The 13,634-nt window shown below is 57.7% G+C and overlaps 1 protein-coding gene across 5 annotated transcripts in view; it reads right to left on the reverse strand.

Moving 5' to 3' along the window:
- Nucleotides 1-1,850: 1,850 nt before the first annotated feature.
- Nucleotides 1,851-13,634, reverse strand: part of BTBD9 (BTB domain containing 9) — a 428,070-nt gene continuing 416,286 nt past the window's right edge. For 3 of the 5 annotated variants that reach the window (XM_045866823.3, XM_064597558.1, XM_064597559.1), the window contains exon 11: nt 1,851-6,190. In XM_045866823.3, coding sequence (XP_045722779.1) covers nt 5,993-6,190 — 198 coding nt within the window. In that variant the 3' untranslated portion in view covers nt 1,851-5,992. The remainder of the gene's footprint in view (nt 6,191-13,634) is intronic. The other 2 variants (XR_010413617.1, XM_064597561.1) reach the window with 2 other exon arrangements.

Consider the following 13,634-nt stretch of genomic DNA (forward strand, 5'->3'; position numbering starts at 1 on the left):
GGGAAATTCAGGGTATACACAAGTTTGGCAAGAGCAGCTCGTCGGTCAAGCCCCACAGCAACCCTGAGACACTCCTGTCACCCTCTGCATTGAGCCGAGGCCCGCCTCCCCTCTAGCTTTTCCAGGAGTGGGGCTGGGGTGGCCTCAGGACCTTCGTTACGGGGAGAGTTGAGTGTTCCTCAGAGCGGCCACTGCCTCTCTGAAGGGAGCTCTGAGGACTGAGCTGCCCTGTGGGGGGCGAGGCTGGGCCCCAAGGCCCTGGGGTGCTCGGCCCAGGGCTTGGCTCCTCCCGGCCGCCACAGGGACCTGTGCCCGCTGTCGTCGCCTGCAAGCTTTTCCGATTCACCAGCGGCGCCTGGCCCCGGGGATGGTGAGACCCCGCTGCCTGGGGCAGGCCTTGGAGGGAGCAGCCGTTACAGAGGCTGGGGCTGGGGCCGACCCCACCATCAGGCCCCGAGGCGGGCGATGTGCATGGGGAGTGACCTGGAGCCTGGGGCTGGAAGCAGCCACGGGAGGACCAGCCTGCCCCCGCACCCTGGGCGGCGGGCAGACGTGCATCCACCCACCTCGGACAGGCTGGTCCTGTCTGTACCAGGCGCTGTCGGATGCGCTGTCTTGGGCCACAACCCCTGGGGCTCATGGGACGGGATGAGAATATTTGGTGACGGATGGGTGGGTGGATGGTAGTGGTAACACCAGTGTTCCCAGGGTATCCATGGAAACCCAAGCCCCAGAACCCAGATCCCCTCCTTAGAAGCCTCTCAAGACCCTCTTGCCCAACTTTCTTCTGCTGGCGCCTCCCACCTCCAGACGGGCTGGAGCCCCCCTGCCCTGGCTCTCGGAGGTGGCCTTCGTCAGCTGTCCCAGCTGCAGGGACAGCTGAGCAGGAGACAATGGTGGAGGCAGGTGGAGGCCTTCTCCTCCCCCCGCTCCCGGCTCAGGGCTATAAATACTCAGGATGCAAATGGTAAATGCTCGAGACACTTATCATAAATTATAGGTGGATGATTATGAATCTTTAGGCCATGAGGCCCCTTGGGGATATTTCAGTTCTTTTAAAAAAACCAAAAACTAACCTGATGGGCCGGGAGGGCCCCTTTCACAGTCTGGCTTTCGTCTGGGAGAGGCCGGGGTGCTGGGAAGGAGGACTGAGGGGCAGGTGAGCAGGGGGCATTATGCCCCTTGCAATGAGTCCGTCACAGAGGAAACGACCTGGCCCAGGTCAACGGTGACTCAAGAGCCAGATGAGAGGGAGGGCACCTTTGGCCCTTCTGCTAGGTTGGAATGTTAGCCCATGGGCATTATTACTTTACCAATATTTTTTAACGAGTAGTTTAAGAGACCGGGGATATTCAAGGTGTGTGTTTGTGGGGGGAACTGGTCTGTGCACCTGCCCCACAGCCCTGCTCTGGAGGCAGGTCCCAGCCCACATCTGGCCAGCAGGAAGTCCTGCTTGAAGGGACGCAGCGGGGAAGGGGGGGGTCCGGCGGGGAGCTCGCAGTTGTCCGAGCAGCTCCCACGTCTGCAGAGGCAGGAGGTGCATGCTCCCCACCCCCCCGCCAGTCTGATGGAAACCAGCAGAGTCACCGCGTCCCGTCTCCTCCCCACGACACCGCACAGGGCTAGCTAGGGCTGAGGCATACGGGAAGCGGGTCTACCCTCTGAGCAAACCCTTCTCACCACCCAGTCTCTCATACCACCAGGGCTTCAGGATCCCGTCCAGTAATTAGGCTGCCCGGTCCACTCCGAGGAGGAGAAACAGAGCATCCTAGTTGCCCCGCGTGCCGTCTAAAACCGTTCCCTTCCCCTTTCCCAGAAAGTCCTGAGCAAACACCAGGCACCAGGCCGACTTCTAATTTAATATTATAATAATAAAATCCACGGTGATACAGAACCATGAGCTGCATTTTAAATTCCTCGGGCCACTAATGAGCACTGAACTCCTGCTGGAGCTGTTGTCAGGACAAACACACAGAATCGATGGCTGCAGTGGCCACAACAAATGGAGCGTGGCCTCTGCCCAGCGACAGTGGCCGCCCCACCCGGCGCCGCCCTGACCTTGGTGACCCCCGAGGGCCCCGCCACCTGCATGGGAGGCGGCATCACCATGGGAACACCAAAAGCCAACGCTAATGAGGAGAAACTCCTGGAAGGAGACAAATTTAATTTTCTCTTCCTCTTTTGACACCTTTCTTCCTTGTCCAAAGAAGGTTCTTAGCTGAAGCCCGCAATGGGGTTCACTCCCTCTCCTTCTTACCAAGTGGCCTCGGCACACAGGATGCTCTGCTTTTTATTGCGGATCATACCTTCCTTTTTTTCTTCCGAGTCTCTAGAAAGAAAAAGTGATTCCAATTTTGTTATCTTCTATAAAAAAAAAAAAGAAAGGTGAAGTTGACTGGGTTGGAGCCATCTGCACAACGATTTGACAATTGGGGCGACAGCGTAAGTACTGAGCAATTTTTTGCACAATTCAGAAACTCATGTGTTTTTTTTTTTGACCAAGGGATCAGTCTAACAAACAGATCCCACTCTTGCTGAAAATAATTTCTTTTCCCAACTCTTCTAGGAGTAAAACACTTCTAATGTATTTGTCAGGAATCGACACTTCATTTAATAAGATTAAAAGTGACAATTTGAAGAGCAATTGAGAAGAGTCCCACATTCATCGCGGGCTCGCAGTTCTAACGAGAGTCAGAAGAAGTAAAACAGAAACAGCACTGAGAATATGGGGAACAAGTCTGGGCGGGCGTGCGCGTGCATGTCAAACTATCACACCTGTTTCAGATCTGCAGACGAGCAGGCCGCCAGCCCCGCGCGCACACGGGCAGTGGACGCAGGCCCCACCTGGTGTGCCCGGTGTCACCCCAGCTGGCCCTCCCAGCAGCTGCCAGAAGGCGACGGCTATCCCCCAAATCCTCAGTACAGCTGATTCTTGCCCCCACATCATGATCTAAAGGGAAGGGCAGGGGGCTCTGGCAGTGTTCGAGTTCCTGACCTGGCTGGTAGGCACGAAGGTGGTGTTCCACGGTCAGTAACTGAGACGCATCACAGGCATGGGCCAGAGGCCACAAGCACCCTTCTATCTGTCCCCACGGAGGGCCAGGCCTCGCCCGACCTCTCCTCAAACCAGTTACAGCCCAGGCTGCACCCTCACAGGGCGGGGTCCCTCGTCTGCCCCCGGCCCTCTGGTGACTGGCCGGGTCTCCTTCCTCACACCCCACAGGGGAAGTGGCCGCCACCCGCTGCTGGGGCGAGGACTCAGCCGGCACGTGGGAGGCCTTCCGGCTGCAGGCCGGGCTGTCTTGCCTGCATTCCCGTTTAGCTCCGTGGGGCTCTTGCAGTTTGGGGGCCATTTTGGTCTAGCTGGCTGTAGGGAGGAGCCCCCCAAAGGACCAGCCAGGGTTCTGGAGATCTGCGCATGTCTGGGGCCACGCACCCTGACTGGGGGCTGCAGGCCGCATCCAGAAGGCCCCAGCCCAGCCAGGCATGCAGAAGGATCCCCCTGCTCCCCAAATCAGAAGACTCACCATGGAAGGCTGAGCCCACTGACCTGGCAGCAGGAGGGAGAGCAGAGCGGCTTCTGCGGGGCTTCGTCCACGCCGGCCTGGGCTCTAGAGCGGGCTTCCATGCAAGCAAGGCCTCCTGACCGGCCCAGGAGACGAGGTCGGCGAGCCGACGGCCACAGCCGCAGGGGAGGGAACGTGGCCACGTGCCCGTCCCCCCTGCTGCTGTATGCTGGCCGCTCCCGTCTTCCCTTCCTTCCCTTATCTGCTGACACCCACTCCGATCCCCCAAGACAGACCTCGGGGCAGGCGTGCGGACGGTGTGGGTGCGGAAGGGAATCCGTAGGGGAGAGCGGGAGGCCGGGAGGCACCCACACGTGGATCTGGTGCTAAAGCTCCACGGCCTGTGCCTCTTCGGTGTGCCACGGAACTGCCAGACCTGGGCCCGAGACGGCGGCGTGGGCCGTGGGCCTGTGGGACCCAACGGTCTGGGGATGGAGGGCCGGAACCTTCCAGGTCCTCACCAGCCCACTCCCCTCCTCCCAGGTCGGCAGTGCCAGCCAAACCCGGGGACTCACTCCTCCCTGGACAGGCGACTCCAAAGTTTGAATGGAGACTTTCCAAACATCTGAACTCTGCCCTTGCTGACTTCTTGGGCTCCTTCTGCTCCCTGCCGGGTAGTGACTGTGCTGTTGAAGGAAGTGCCGAGTGGACAGGAATTCTCCACGCTAATTGGCGACCGTGTGCCGGATGCTGACAAAGGCAGTGGCCAAGTCCCACGGGGCGGCCACCCATGGCCAACGAGCAGCCCTGCCATCTGTTACGGGAGCCTCCCGCCCCCCTCCCACCCCGTGAGATGCCTGGCACCCCACTCGCCCCACATGGTGGGGAAGGAGTCAGATGCGCAAGCTGAGAGCGGGGTGGGGGCGCCCAGAGCCTCTGCAGCTGTGGCTGGCGCTGTGGCACCCCCCACCACTGTCTCCTGCCGCCCATGTTCAAACAGAAAGCCCACCTTCCTGCTTAATCATGTGGTCTGATGCCCCCCTGCTGCTCCCATATTGAGAGATCACTCAAGACCAAGTTACACTGGAGAAAGCATTTAGTTAGTGGGCCCAGGGGCTCTGTGTCCACCCACAACCCCACGTGTCTTTAAGACCCCAGAAAGGAACCTTCCCCTGTAAGCCCACCCTCCTCCAAGCGGGGTCACAGGGTGTGCCGAGGGCCTGGGCCTGCGTCTGGGGGGCTGGGGGACCGCGGCCAGGCTTCCGTGGAGCCCAGCAAACCCCAGGCAGCAGGCTGAGCACATTACAAAGGGTAGTTAGCGCTGGACTGGAAGTCACTAAGCAGGAGACACAACAGAGCCATGGCAGGCCACGGCAGTCAGAGGAGATCGGCTCGAGGAGAAAAGCTTCTTAGAACGGCTTTTTCTTCTAAACCCTGGCCGAGTAGTAGGGTCTGGGGGTGAAACACAGCAAGCCCTGAACTATCACGACCGCGCTGCGAAGCCCCAGTTTCGAGTTCCTGACCCTGGCCGGCAGGAGGGCCGCCGTCCCCACGGCCCGGCTAACCAGTGGTGATTCAGGGGCGGGCTCAGCCCAACTGGAAGCTGCTGCGGACTTCCAGATACATTTACAGACTTATGAACAGGAAATTAGCAGGTGGCAAAATATTTCCTCGTCAGCCTCCCAAGCTTAACGGCTGGATATGTTTCAGGAATGACAGGTTAATAACTCAGGAATTCGAGTGATTATTAACTCCAGTGTCCTCGGATTGATTTGCTCATTGTGTATTTTGTTGAACTTCCTCCGAGGATTTTCCTTGTCAGACCAGGTGCCATGATGAGCCATCTGTGCCTCATTTCGGAGCTGTGCACAGAATCTCTCCGCTCCAGCCCAGGCTTAACCGTACAAAACTAAGGAAGGAAAATTACAGCGTCAAGAGGGATTAAAACAAGTGATTTGCTGTTTGAGCATTTCAAAAAGATCTGGAACACCTATGATTCAGCAAATGGACAATAACTAAAAGAAAGAAAAAATCATTTAGTTGCCAGGGCAATGTGTTCCATAAAAGTAAACACTCTTCGGAAACCCACTTCGTAAAGGGTGCCTCCAGGTCATAAAGGCCCAATGGATCCTCCCACACTTGAGCTCGGGTGCCGAGGTATTCCGACACGGGCCGTCTGCCGCTGCCTTCTGTCCCCTTTGCCCGGGTTAGATTAGAGAGGTAGGGTGTTAATGGTGGACTTGATGAAGACTAAAGACCCATTTTCTCTCCCTGGAGACTAGCCTAATTTGAACAAATTGAGGAGAACAAAGCAGCCCCTTTCTGTCCTTGGGAGAAAGCCTGTTCTGTGTCCGCGTTTTTGCAGTCCAGTCTGCCCCTCCCGGCAGGGGAGGGGGACGGTCAACAGAGATCCCTCCTGGGAGGACGCCCATCCTGGCCCCCTGCCCTCGGGGCCCACCCACGCCTCCACGTCGTTGGCGCCCCCTTTACTGGTGCTGCCGGTTGGGGGAGCGAGAGGCGGAGCCAGGGCTGGAAGGCAGGGAGCTGCCGCTGGGGGCCTGCAGGGCGTGGGGCTCGAACTGCGGGCCGGCCAGGCTGGGCTCCCCTGGCCCCGACTCCTCGCTGCTTTCCTCCTTCTGGCTGCTCTGCTGCTCTGGACACTCAAAGTGGACACAGTGGAACACCTGGCGAGAGAGAGCAAAGGGCCAGTGAGCGACAGTGGCCGTCCCACCGGGAGGCAGCCGAAGTCCTTCGGGGCCCCACGGACCCGGGGCAGCGATGAGAAGGTGGGACAGAAGTAAATGGGCTGATGGTCTGTAAGTTACAGGCAGTATGACATGGCTTCCTATAAAATGTCCTCATGGGGGCGCCTGGGTGGCTCAGTTGTTACCATCAGCTCAGGTCATGATCCCAGGGTCCTGGGATCGAGCCCCACATCGGGCTCCCTGCTCAGCGGGAAGCCTGCTTCTCCCTCCCCCGCTCCCCCTTGCTTGTGTTCCCTCTCTCACTGTGTCTCTGTCTGTCAAATAAATAAAATCTTAAAAAAAAAAAATGCCCTCACTGGATTATTCCATTTCGGGTTATTCTTGTCATACGAGCTCTTCGGTTTTAATTAATTAATGAATCTTGCTTTTGGCAGTTGGGTTGAAGGTCAACAGGGGTTTCCTGTGGTGACGGCCGCACAACTCTGTGCTAAACCACTGCATCATAGTGAGTTGTACAGTATGCTAGTTTATATGTCAATAAAGTTGATATTAAAAAATAAAAAGCCAGCAGGGCATCACCCTGGGGGAGGACCAGGCTTATCTCCAAGGGTCCAAGCTAGTCCCTCCCTCTGCAGCTCTTCCTGGGCCCCGGGGAAGGGACCGGCTCCTGAGGCGTGATTCCGGGCTGGGCAGCAGTGCGGGGCAGGGGGCTTCACCCTGACCCCGACGCGGTCTGGGCCAATCCGGGACGCACACCGTGTGTGGACGAGCCGGCCACCCCCAGGAGCCGAGAGGCGCTCGCCACAGCCCCTGAGTCCCTGGGGCAGCTGCCTGAGCTCTGTGCCGGGCCAGCTATGGCGTGGACGGGGCGCGGCTCAGAGCTCAGCGGACCATGGTGTGGGTGTGGGTGTGAGCCTGACACGCCCGGCGTGGAACAGAAGGGCACGTGGTGTGTGAGTGGGGGGAGGGAACGAGGGACAGCCAGGAACTCCGTCCGAGGTGGGCCTGCAGAGAAGCTGGCCTGCCCTCCCCGGCACACACGGAAATTCCTTTGTGCACCAACTACCAGGTCCTTCTGGGGTTCCAGCTCCCTGGGGTCGGCCCCGAACTCTCTGAAGGGGAAGAGTCACCACCTCCTCCGCAGCCGTGGTCTTTGGTGCGGGGTTTGCCGAGCCATTTCCCAGGGAGCACGCTGACAGTTTTCAGGAATTCACTTCCAGAGGCTCAGCATCTGTATTTGCTAAGCTGCCTGCGAACGTGGCTGAATTCGCAACACCCCGCCTCCCCTCACGGAAGGAGAGCGCAGGCCTGCCCTGCCCTCAGCATCCGGGGGGGCCCCCCCGCGAGAGCGGGCCTCCACCCCAGGGAGGTGTTCGAATCTAGAACTGAGGTGTACTCCTGACTCCTGTGACTTTTTAAACATAACTGGAATTTCTTCCAGAATTAAAACATTTTCAAGATACACTGGCTAAAACCCATGAGTAAAAGTTCCGCACGATGACTTTCAGATTTGGTGTGCCTTATTCAATGAGTGGGTTTAAATCGATTTTAGTGAATCACGTCATCAAATATTTATTCCTAATAATTGGTTCCTCCTCTTCCATCTTATAAAAATGTGTATTTTTTTTTACCTCGTATTTATAAAAATAATTGTACTTCAACTTAATATTTTACTTTTCAACCTTAAATGTTCAAAGAATTACTTATACTTCTTTCCCAAGTTCTTTCAAGGGACCAGCAAAACCTTGAAGGCCACTGCCGCTGCCCTTAGGAGACTCTAAGCCCTCAAGGGAGTGCTTTTAAAAGTTAATAGGCACAGCCTAGAGGAAGGAGGGGCATTTCGGGGTTAGAAGTGTTCCAGGCAGGTTAACAACATGGGTGAAGACCTCAGGAGGAAAGAGCCCACTGGTGTCTGAGGGAAAGATTCAAGTCAGTGGAGCTGGCGAAGGCCTCTGCGGAGGAACACTCCAGAACCTGCTCATCCCATGAACACCGACTGGGCACTTCCCGCGGGGCCGAGCCTGCACATCAGCTCCAACAACAAAGACTCTGGCCTCAAAAGTGCACAGGCCGCTGATGAGGTGCAGGGATGTTTGGGGAGATTCATCCGGCCATGAGGGCAGGGCGGCCTGCAGATGGAGGACAGTGTGGTCAGCTCCGGGCCAACGGTGTTGTCCTCAACAAGGGGTGAGAGCTTTGGGTGGGAGGTCACAGAGGCCAAGGGGAGGAGCTACGGTCCGTGACGTGATTCAGGAGAAACACACATCCACCCTGGCTACTTGTTAGAGGTGAAGTTCAGCAAAGTGGGACAAATCCGGAGGGCTCCCAAACTTCTGGGATGAGCCGGCACAGGAGGCTGGAGCCCAGGTGGCCGGGGGTGAGGGGTGCGCAGGAAGGGCCGCACAGGCTCACTGGGGCAAGGGAGGCGTGTGAAGAGGGGCCTGGCGGTAGTGGATCCCAGGAAGAGGCAGGGGCAGTGATGGGGAGGCTGGAAGCCTCAGCTGGAATGGGGTTTAGGGGTGAGTTCCACTTCCTGAGGGGCCCGATGGCTCAAGAGTTTTAAACAGACCGGTGTGCTGGACTGGAGGGATGGAGGCTGGGGGTGTGGCGGGGGGACCGCTGGGCAGAAGCCCAGCTGCTGGACCAGAGCCTCCTGGACAGACAGCTGGTAGGGCCCTGGCTCCCCAAACGGTACTACCTAATCCCCGGCTTTCTCCCTTTCGTCTCCAGGCTTCTGCTAAGTAAGATGGTGAAACTGGCAAAGCTCTCGGTGAACTTGGGTACAAATGCTGAGTGTGCCTGGTTTGTAGTGATATTTGCACTGGCTGGTGGGTGCCTGGAGCCTGCGTGGACAGCCACGAAAGGCAGGCCATGTGGCCCAGGGGCATGGCACCTTCCCGGCCCATGAGGGCGGGACACACTGCCCCCCCTGCCCCCCACCCCGGGCCACCCAGTGCTTCCAGGACAGCGGCCATTCCCACCCTGCTCCCTTTTTTCCGCCGGCCTACTGGCCGAGAGGGGCCGCTCAGCTTCGATTCTGCCCGTGTGGCGAGTCTGCTGCTGGATAAGGGCCTGTCTGTAGGCACAGGTGCCCTGGGAGCGGGCAGGACGCAGGGCAGGGCTGGTGGGCACCGGCTCCTCTCGCTGAGGGGGGCGGCACAGCTGTGGCCGACAGTTGCAGGGGGTGGGGGTGGGGGGCCAAGGAACCGTCCTCCTTCGTCCCAGGGGCTCTGTGGCCACCATGGCTCAAGCAGGCGCACCGCGCACACACACACACAACCTTCCACTGTAGAATCGGTTCACAGAGGAGAAGACATGTAATGGCAACTGTGAGATTATAGTTAAATTATAAATTCCCTGCTTACCTTCCTGCATCACTATCTTCCCCGTATTCCCACCTCAATTCATTTATCTACCGCTGTTTTAAATTTCGCATCTCAAACTCTAATATGAAGACTAATGGAGGCCATGTGTCTTCAGGTCTGTCCTGTTCGTTTTGGCAGAGCCGGGTTCCTTGGAGGGAGCGGATTTCTCTCCTTGAAGCTCAGGGGGCCCTGTTCTCACCATGGTGCTTCCTGGGGGCCTCGCGGTGCCAAGTCACCCCCATCCTCCTCCCTTTTCCTTTCTTCCCTTCCTTTCTGCCGTTAGAGCAAATCTCCCTGTTTGGGCCCATCTGCAGGTGCTTACCTGGCAAGAGCCCGACGGGAGGGCTGTTGTGATTCTGACCTGTCTGGGCCATCAGCTCTGACCTGCACCACGCAGGGCAAACCTGGACATCTGAGCGGCCGCTATTAATCTCTTCTTCTCCATCAGTTTAATGTTCTTTAAGCTTTTCAAGTGACAAGACCATCTTCGGGCAGGTTAGCGACGGCCTCTCTGGCCTTATGAGCACTCTTCTTTCTAAGCGCAGGTGGGGCTGTCGGGGGCACACCAGGCCAGCCCCCCAAAACACCCCTCCACTGCCTGGAGCCCCACCCGCACCCTCTCTCAAGCCCCTCCCTGGAACTTCTCGCAAGCCAACAGACACCCTGTTCTCTTTCCCAGTCCAGTCTGGTCACACTCTGTCCCCAGAGCCCACGTCTCCACCCTCTGACAGGGAAATGTGCACACCCTGTCCTTACTGCACCTGCCCCATCTCTGACCCTGAGTCCTTAGCCTGCCCCATCAGGCTCTCTAGCCCGTTATTTGTGCAATCCTGCAGCCTGCGCTCTCGGCTCATAGCTCCGGAGACTATTCCTCAGGCCCTGGGGCTGATGGTCATCCGTGCATTGACTGATGCTTGCCCAGTCCTCATTACCTTCCCTCTGTATGGAAGGGGTTTCTACCCCTGTGCGCCTGCGAGCTTCTCTGTGCCCTTAATTTCTGGGCAAGCTCTTGCCCCACAGGCCCTGCGAGGCTTCAGGCCTCCTGCCCCCAAAGCCTGGCCCACTCCTGCCTCTGTCTACCCATCTCAGCAACCTTGGGACTCAAGGACCAACGCATGGTTGTCCCTTCTCCCACGCAGGCCTTGCACAGGAATAAACATATCACTGTTTCAATTCTGGATTGAAAAATAAACTTAAAAAGCTCTCTGTGGGGCCAGGCACTATTGGCTGGCCCTTCAGAATGTGCCTTTCATCTCGGAAAGGGTCCCATCAGCGTCCCTACTCTGAGGGGCAGGGGGCTTCTGCTCTGCACGGCACTGGGAAGGCCTGGGAGGACTGTCTGTAGTGGGCACCTAATAAATGCTCGCTGGCCTGCCTCTTACTGCCCTCCTTCCCACTGTCATTCCCACTTCCAGCCTGCATTTCTCTCTTCCCTAACTTGGGTGATGTGAACGGCACAACCGTCTTTAGCCCATTTAACCAACCTGCTTTAAAATAATAGTGCAAATGGCTGTTAGTCCCCACACAGCCAGCAATAGTGCCCATGAATCTCTGCGGGCTGTTTTCATGTACCGCTAGGGCTGTCCCTCCTGAGAGAGCCTAGGCACAGCTCCCCTGGCACCTGTGGTGGGCCCCACCCCCCCCCATCTGAGTTAGGGCAGACAGGAGGCTGTGGACCGCCCGGCTGCTGGCTGCCTGACTGAGCCCCGCTATGGCCCCACGGTGGGCATGCAGGTGACCAGACAGGAGGGACGGGGCCACCTCCAAGCCGGGCTTCAGTCTGGGGCCCAAGGGTGTCCCTGAAGGACCACTGAACTTCAGTGTGGGTTCCCTAAGCATCTCCGGAGAGCCAAGCAGGCTCTGCCAGATTCAAAGGCAACACACAGGAAACAGTTGCTTTTAGGAAGTCACAAACGGTGTGCTGATGGTTCTAAGGGAAAAAGGATGTGTTACAAATGGGAAGATGGGTCAGGCCTGGAGTCAATGAAGAGGTAAAATGTGTAGTGGGAGTCAGAACAAGCAGGCAAAGGGCAGGCGGAAGTCGGGAAAGGAAGGGTGCCTCTGGATGCCAGGCATAGAGAGGGCAGGGCGAGCCCCACATGTGTGGGAGGAGTGGCCGGAGGAATCGGGTGACGGGTGTGGAGGTCAGGAGGTCTGAGCGCATCCATTCATTTACTCCACAACACGTACAAGGCACCTGCCGACCACGTTGGTCCTGGTCCCTCAGAGGGTGCACCATCCGGTCAGGACAGCAGACACATTCGTGGACGAGCAAGGAGCTCTGGGCCTACAGGGAGCCATGAGGGCACGGAGGGGTGCCCAGCCAGCCGAAGGGGGAGTTGGGAATGAATGCTTCCTGGGGGTGGAGATGTCTGAGCTGGGTCGGGAAGCTGGAGGCAGCCAAGCAGGAAAGGCCAGAGGAGGGAGCCCTTGACGCAGCAGGAGAGGGGAGCTCTCCAGCCAAGGGTGATGATGGAGAGAGCAGGGGGGTACGGGGTGGGTGGCAGTGGGGGGCATGGCTCAGGGCAGCACTCTGAGGGGCTGGCCAGACCTGAGCAGGGGGCCAAAGGCTCCGGACAGAGGAGGCTCTTAAAAAAGCATTCAATTAAAAATATTACAAAAGGAATACAAATAATAAAACTGTCTAAAGGGTGGAGGGAGTCTAAAGGAATAAGGTAGGGACAAGAAACCCTTAAACTCTGAAACCCCCTGAGGTAGACTTCAGTGATCTGGGATAAACAGGAAAGAGTCATTTTTAAAGGAAGAATAACAGAACTTGAGAACAGACATGGTGAGATGGACATAGGAAAGAAAAGGGTCCGCAGTGGCTGGAAGGATTCTCTGGGAGGACAGAGATGGCAGCCTGCCTCGCTAAGAAGGTGGCAGCAGCAGGGCCCCAGGCTCCAGGCTCAGCCAACCTCCAAGGGCCTGTCCTTGCCTTCAGATCCTTTCCCTGTTTTTGTTTTTTAAACTTCAAGGCATCCCACTGAGCACAAACATGGACCAGGGCGCTGAGTGGGGGTGGGTGGGGGGTGGGGGGTGGGGGGTGGCTGTACGGTGCCCCTGCTGGTATGAGTTTACTTCCCTGCAGAGGAGGCAACAGTGTGCCCAAGGTCCCAGGAGTGAGTGGAGGGATTCAACTTCAGGGCCGAGCAGCTCTTAAGCCTGCTCATCCCTCTGTAGAACAGCGTGCCGGCCCCGAACCCAACGCAGCACAACGCCAACACCCAGCCAGGCTCTGGGCTCCCGCACCTCACCACCATCATCTCGTGCAAGACTGGGCACCTGGGCACCCAGAGAGGGGACCTGACTCTGTTCTTGCGAGCAGGGCTCGGAAGTGAGCCTGTTGGGGAAGAGAGGCGGCAGGGCCTCTGCTCTGTTCACAGGGAGACCAGGGGAGGTAGCTGAGGGCTCGGGGAGTCCTCACTACCCCCCAGGGGCACGGGCTGCCCCCCGAAGTGTCCGCCTGTGGGGCTGCAGCCTGAAGCTCCTCTGCCTCCCTCTAGGGGAGAACAGCCAGGTCCTGAGTTTCTCTTTGCTCAGAAGTTTGTGTCATTCCATTTCTTTCCCGCGAACCTTCCCAAGACTGCAATACCCCTTGGAAAGGATGTGACCAAAAGTGAATGAGGCATACAGGGCAGTCGCACCACTGATTTATGCAAAACCATTACCACGGCCATCGCACCATTCTCCCATCCCCTTTTCGGCAATCAGGTATCCCATTAGCCTGTTTGATTGCCACTGCTCACAAAGGGGCACCTTCGCTGAACCAGCTTCAGTGGCCTCTGGATCTGTCCCCCGAGAGGAGCCGGCTAATTTGGAATGTAGTCGTGTGTACGAATCCGACACAGCTTGAGTCACTATCCGGGTGTCCTTTTTTGTAGCTGCTGTTTATTATCACTTTGCCTTTCCTCTCTGGGAGCCATAATTCTCGACACGTTTGAGAGAGTCTGGGGCGTTCTTTTCTCAGGGAGCCACCTGCAGGGGATGTGCACAGCCGCGCCGGCCTGTGCTTGGGCAAGCCCCTCGGCTGCAGGCCGTGCCGCCCTTCATTATGG

This window comes from Mirounga angustirostris, unplaced genomic scaffold, assembly GCF_029215605.1.
Source record: "Mirounga angustirostris isolate CCGP_5_RB_7025 unplaced genomic scaffold, mMirAng1.0.hap1 SCAF_8, whole genome shotgun sequence".
In the NCBI taxonomy this organism is placed as follows: Eukaryota; Metazoa; Chordata; class Mammalia; order Carnivora; family Phocidae; genus Mirounga; species Mirounga angustirostris.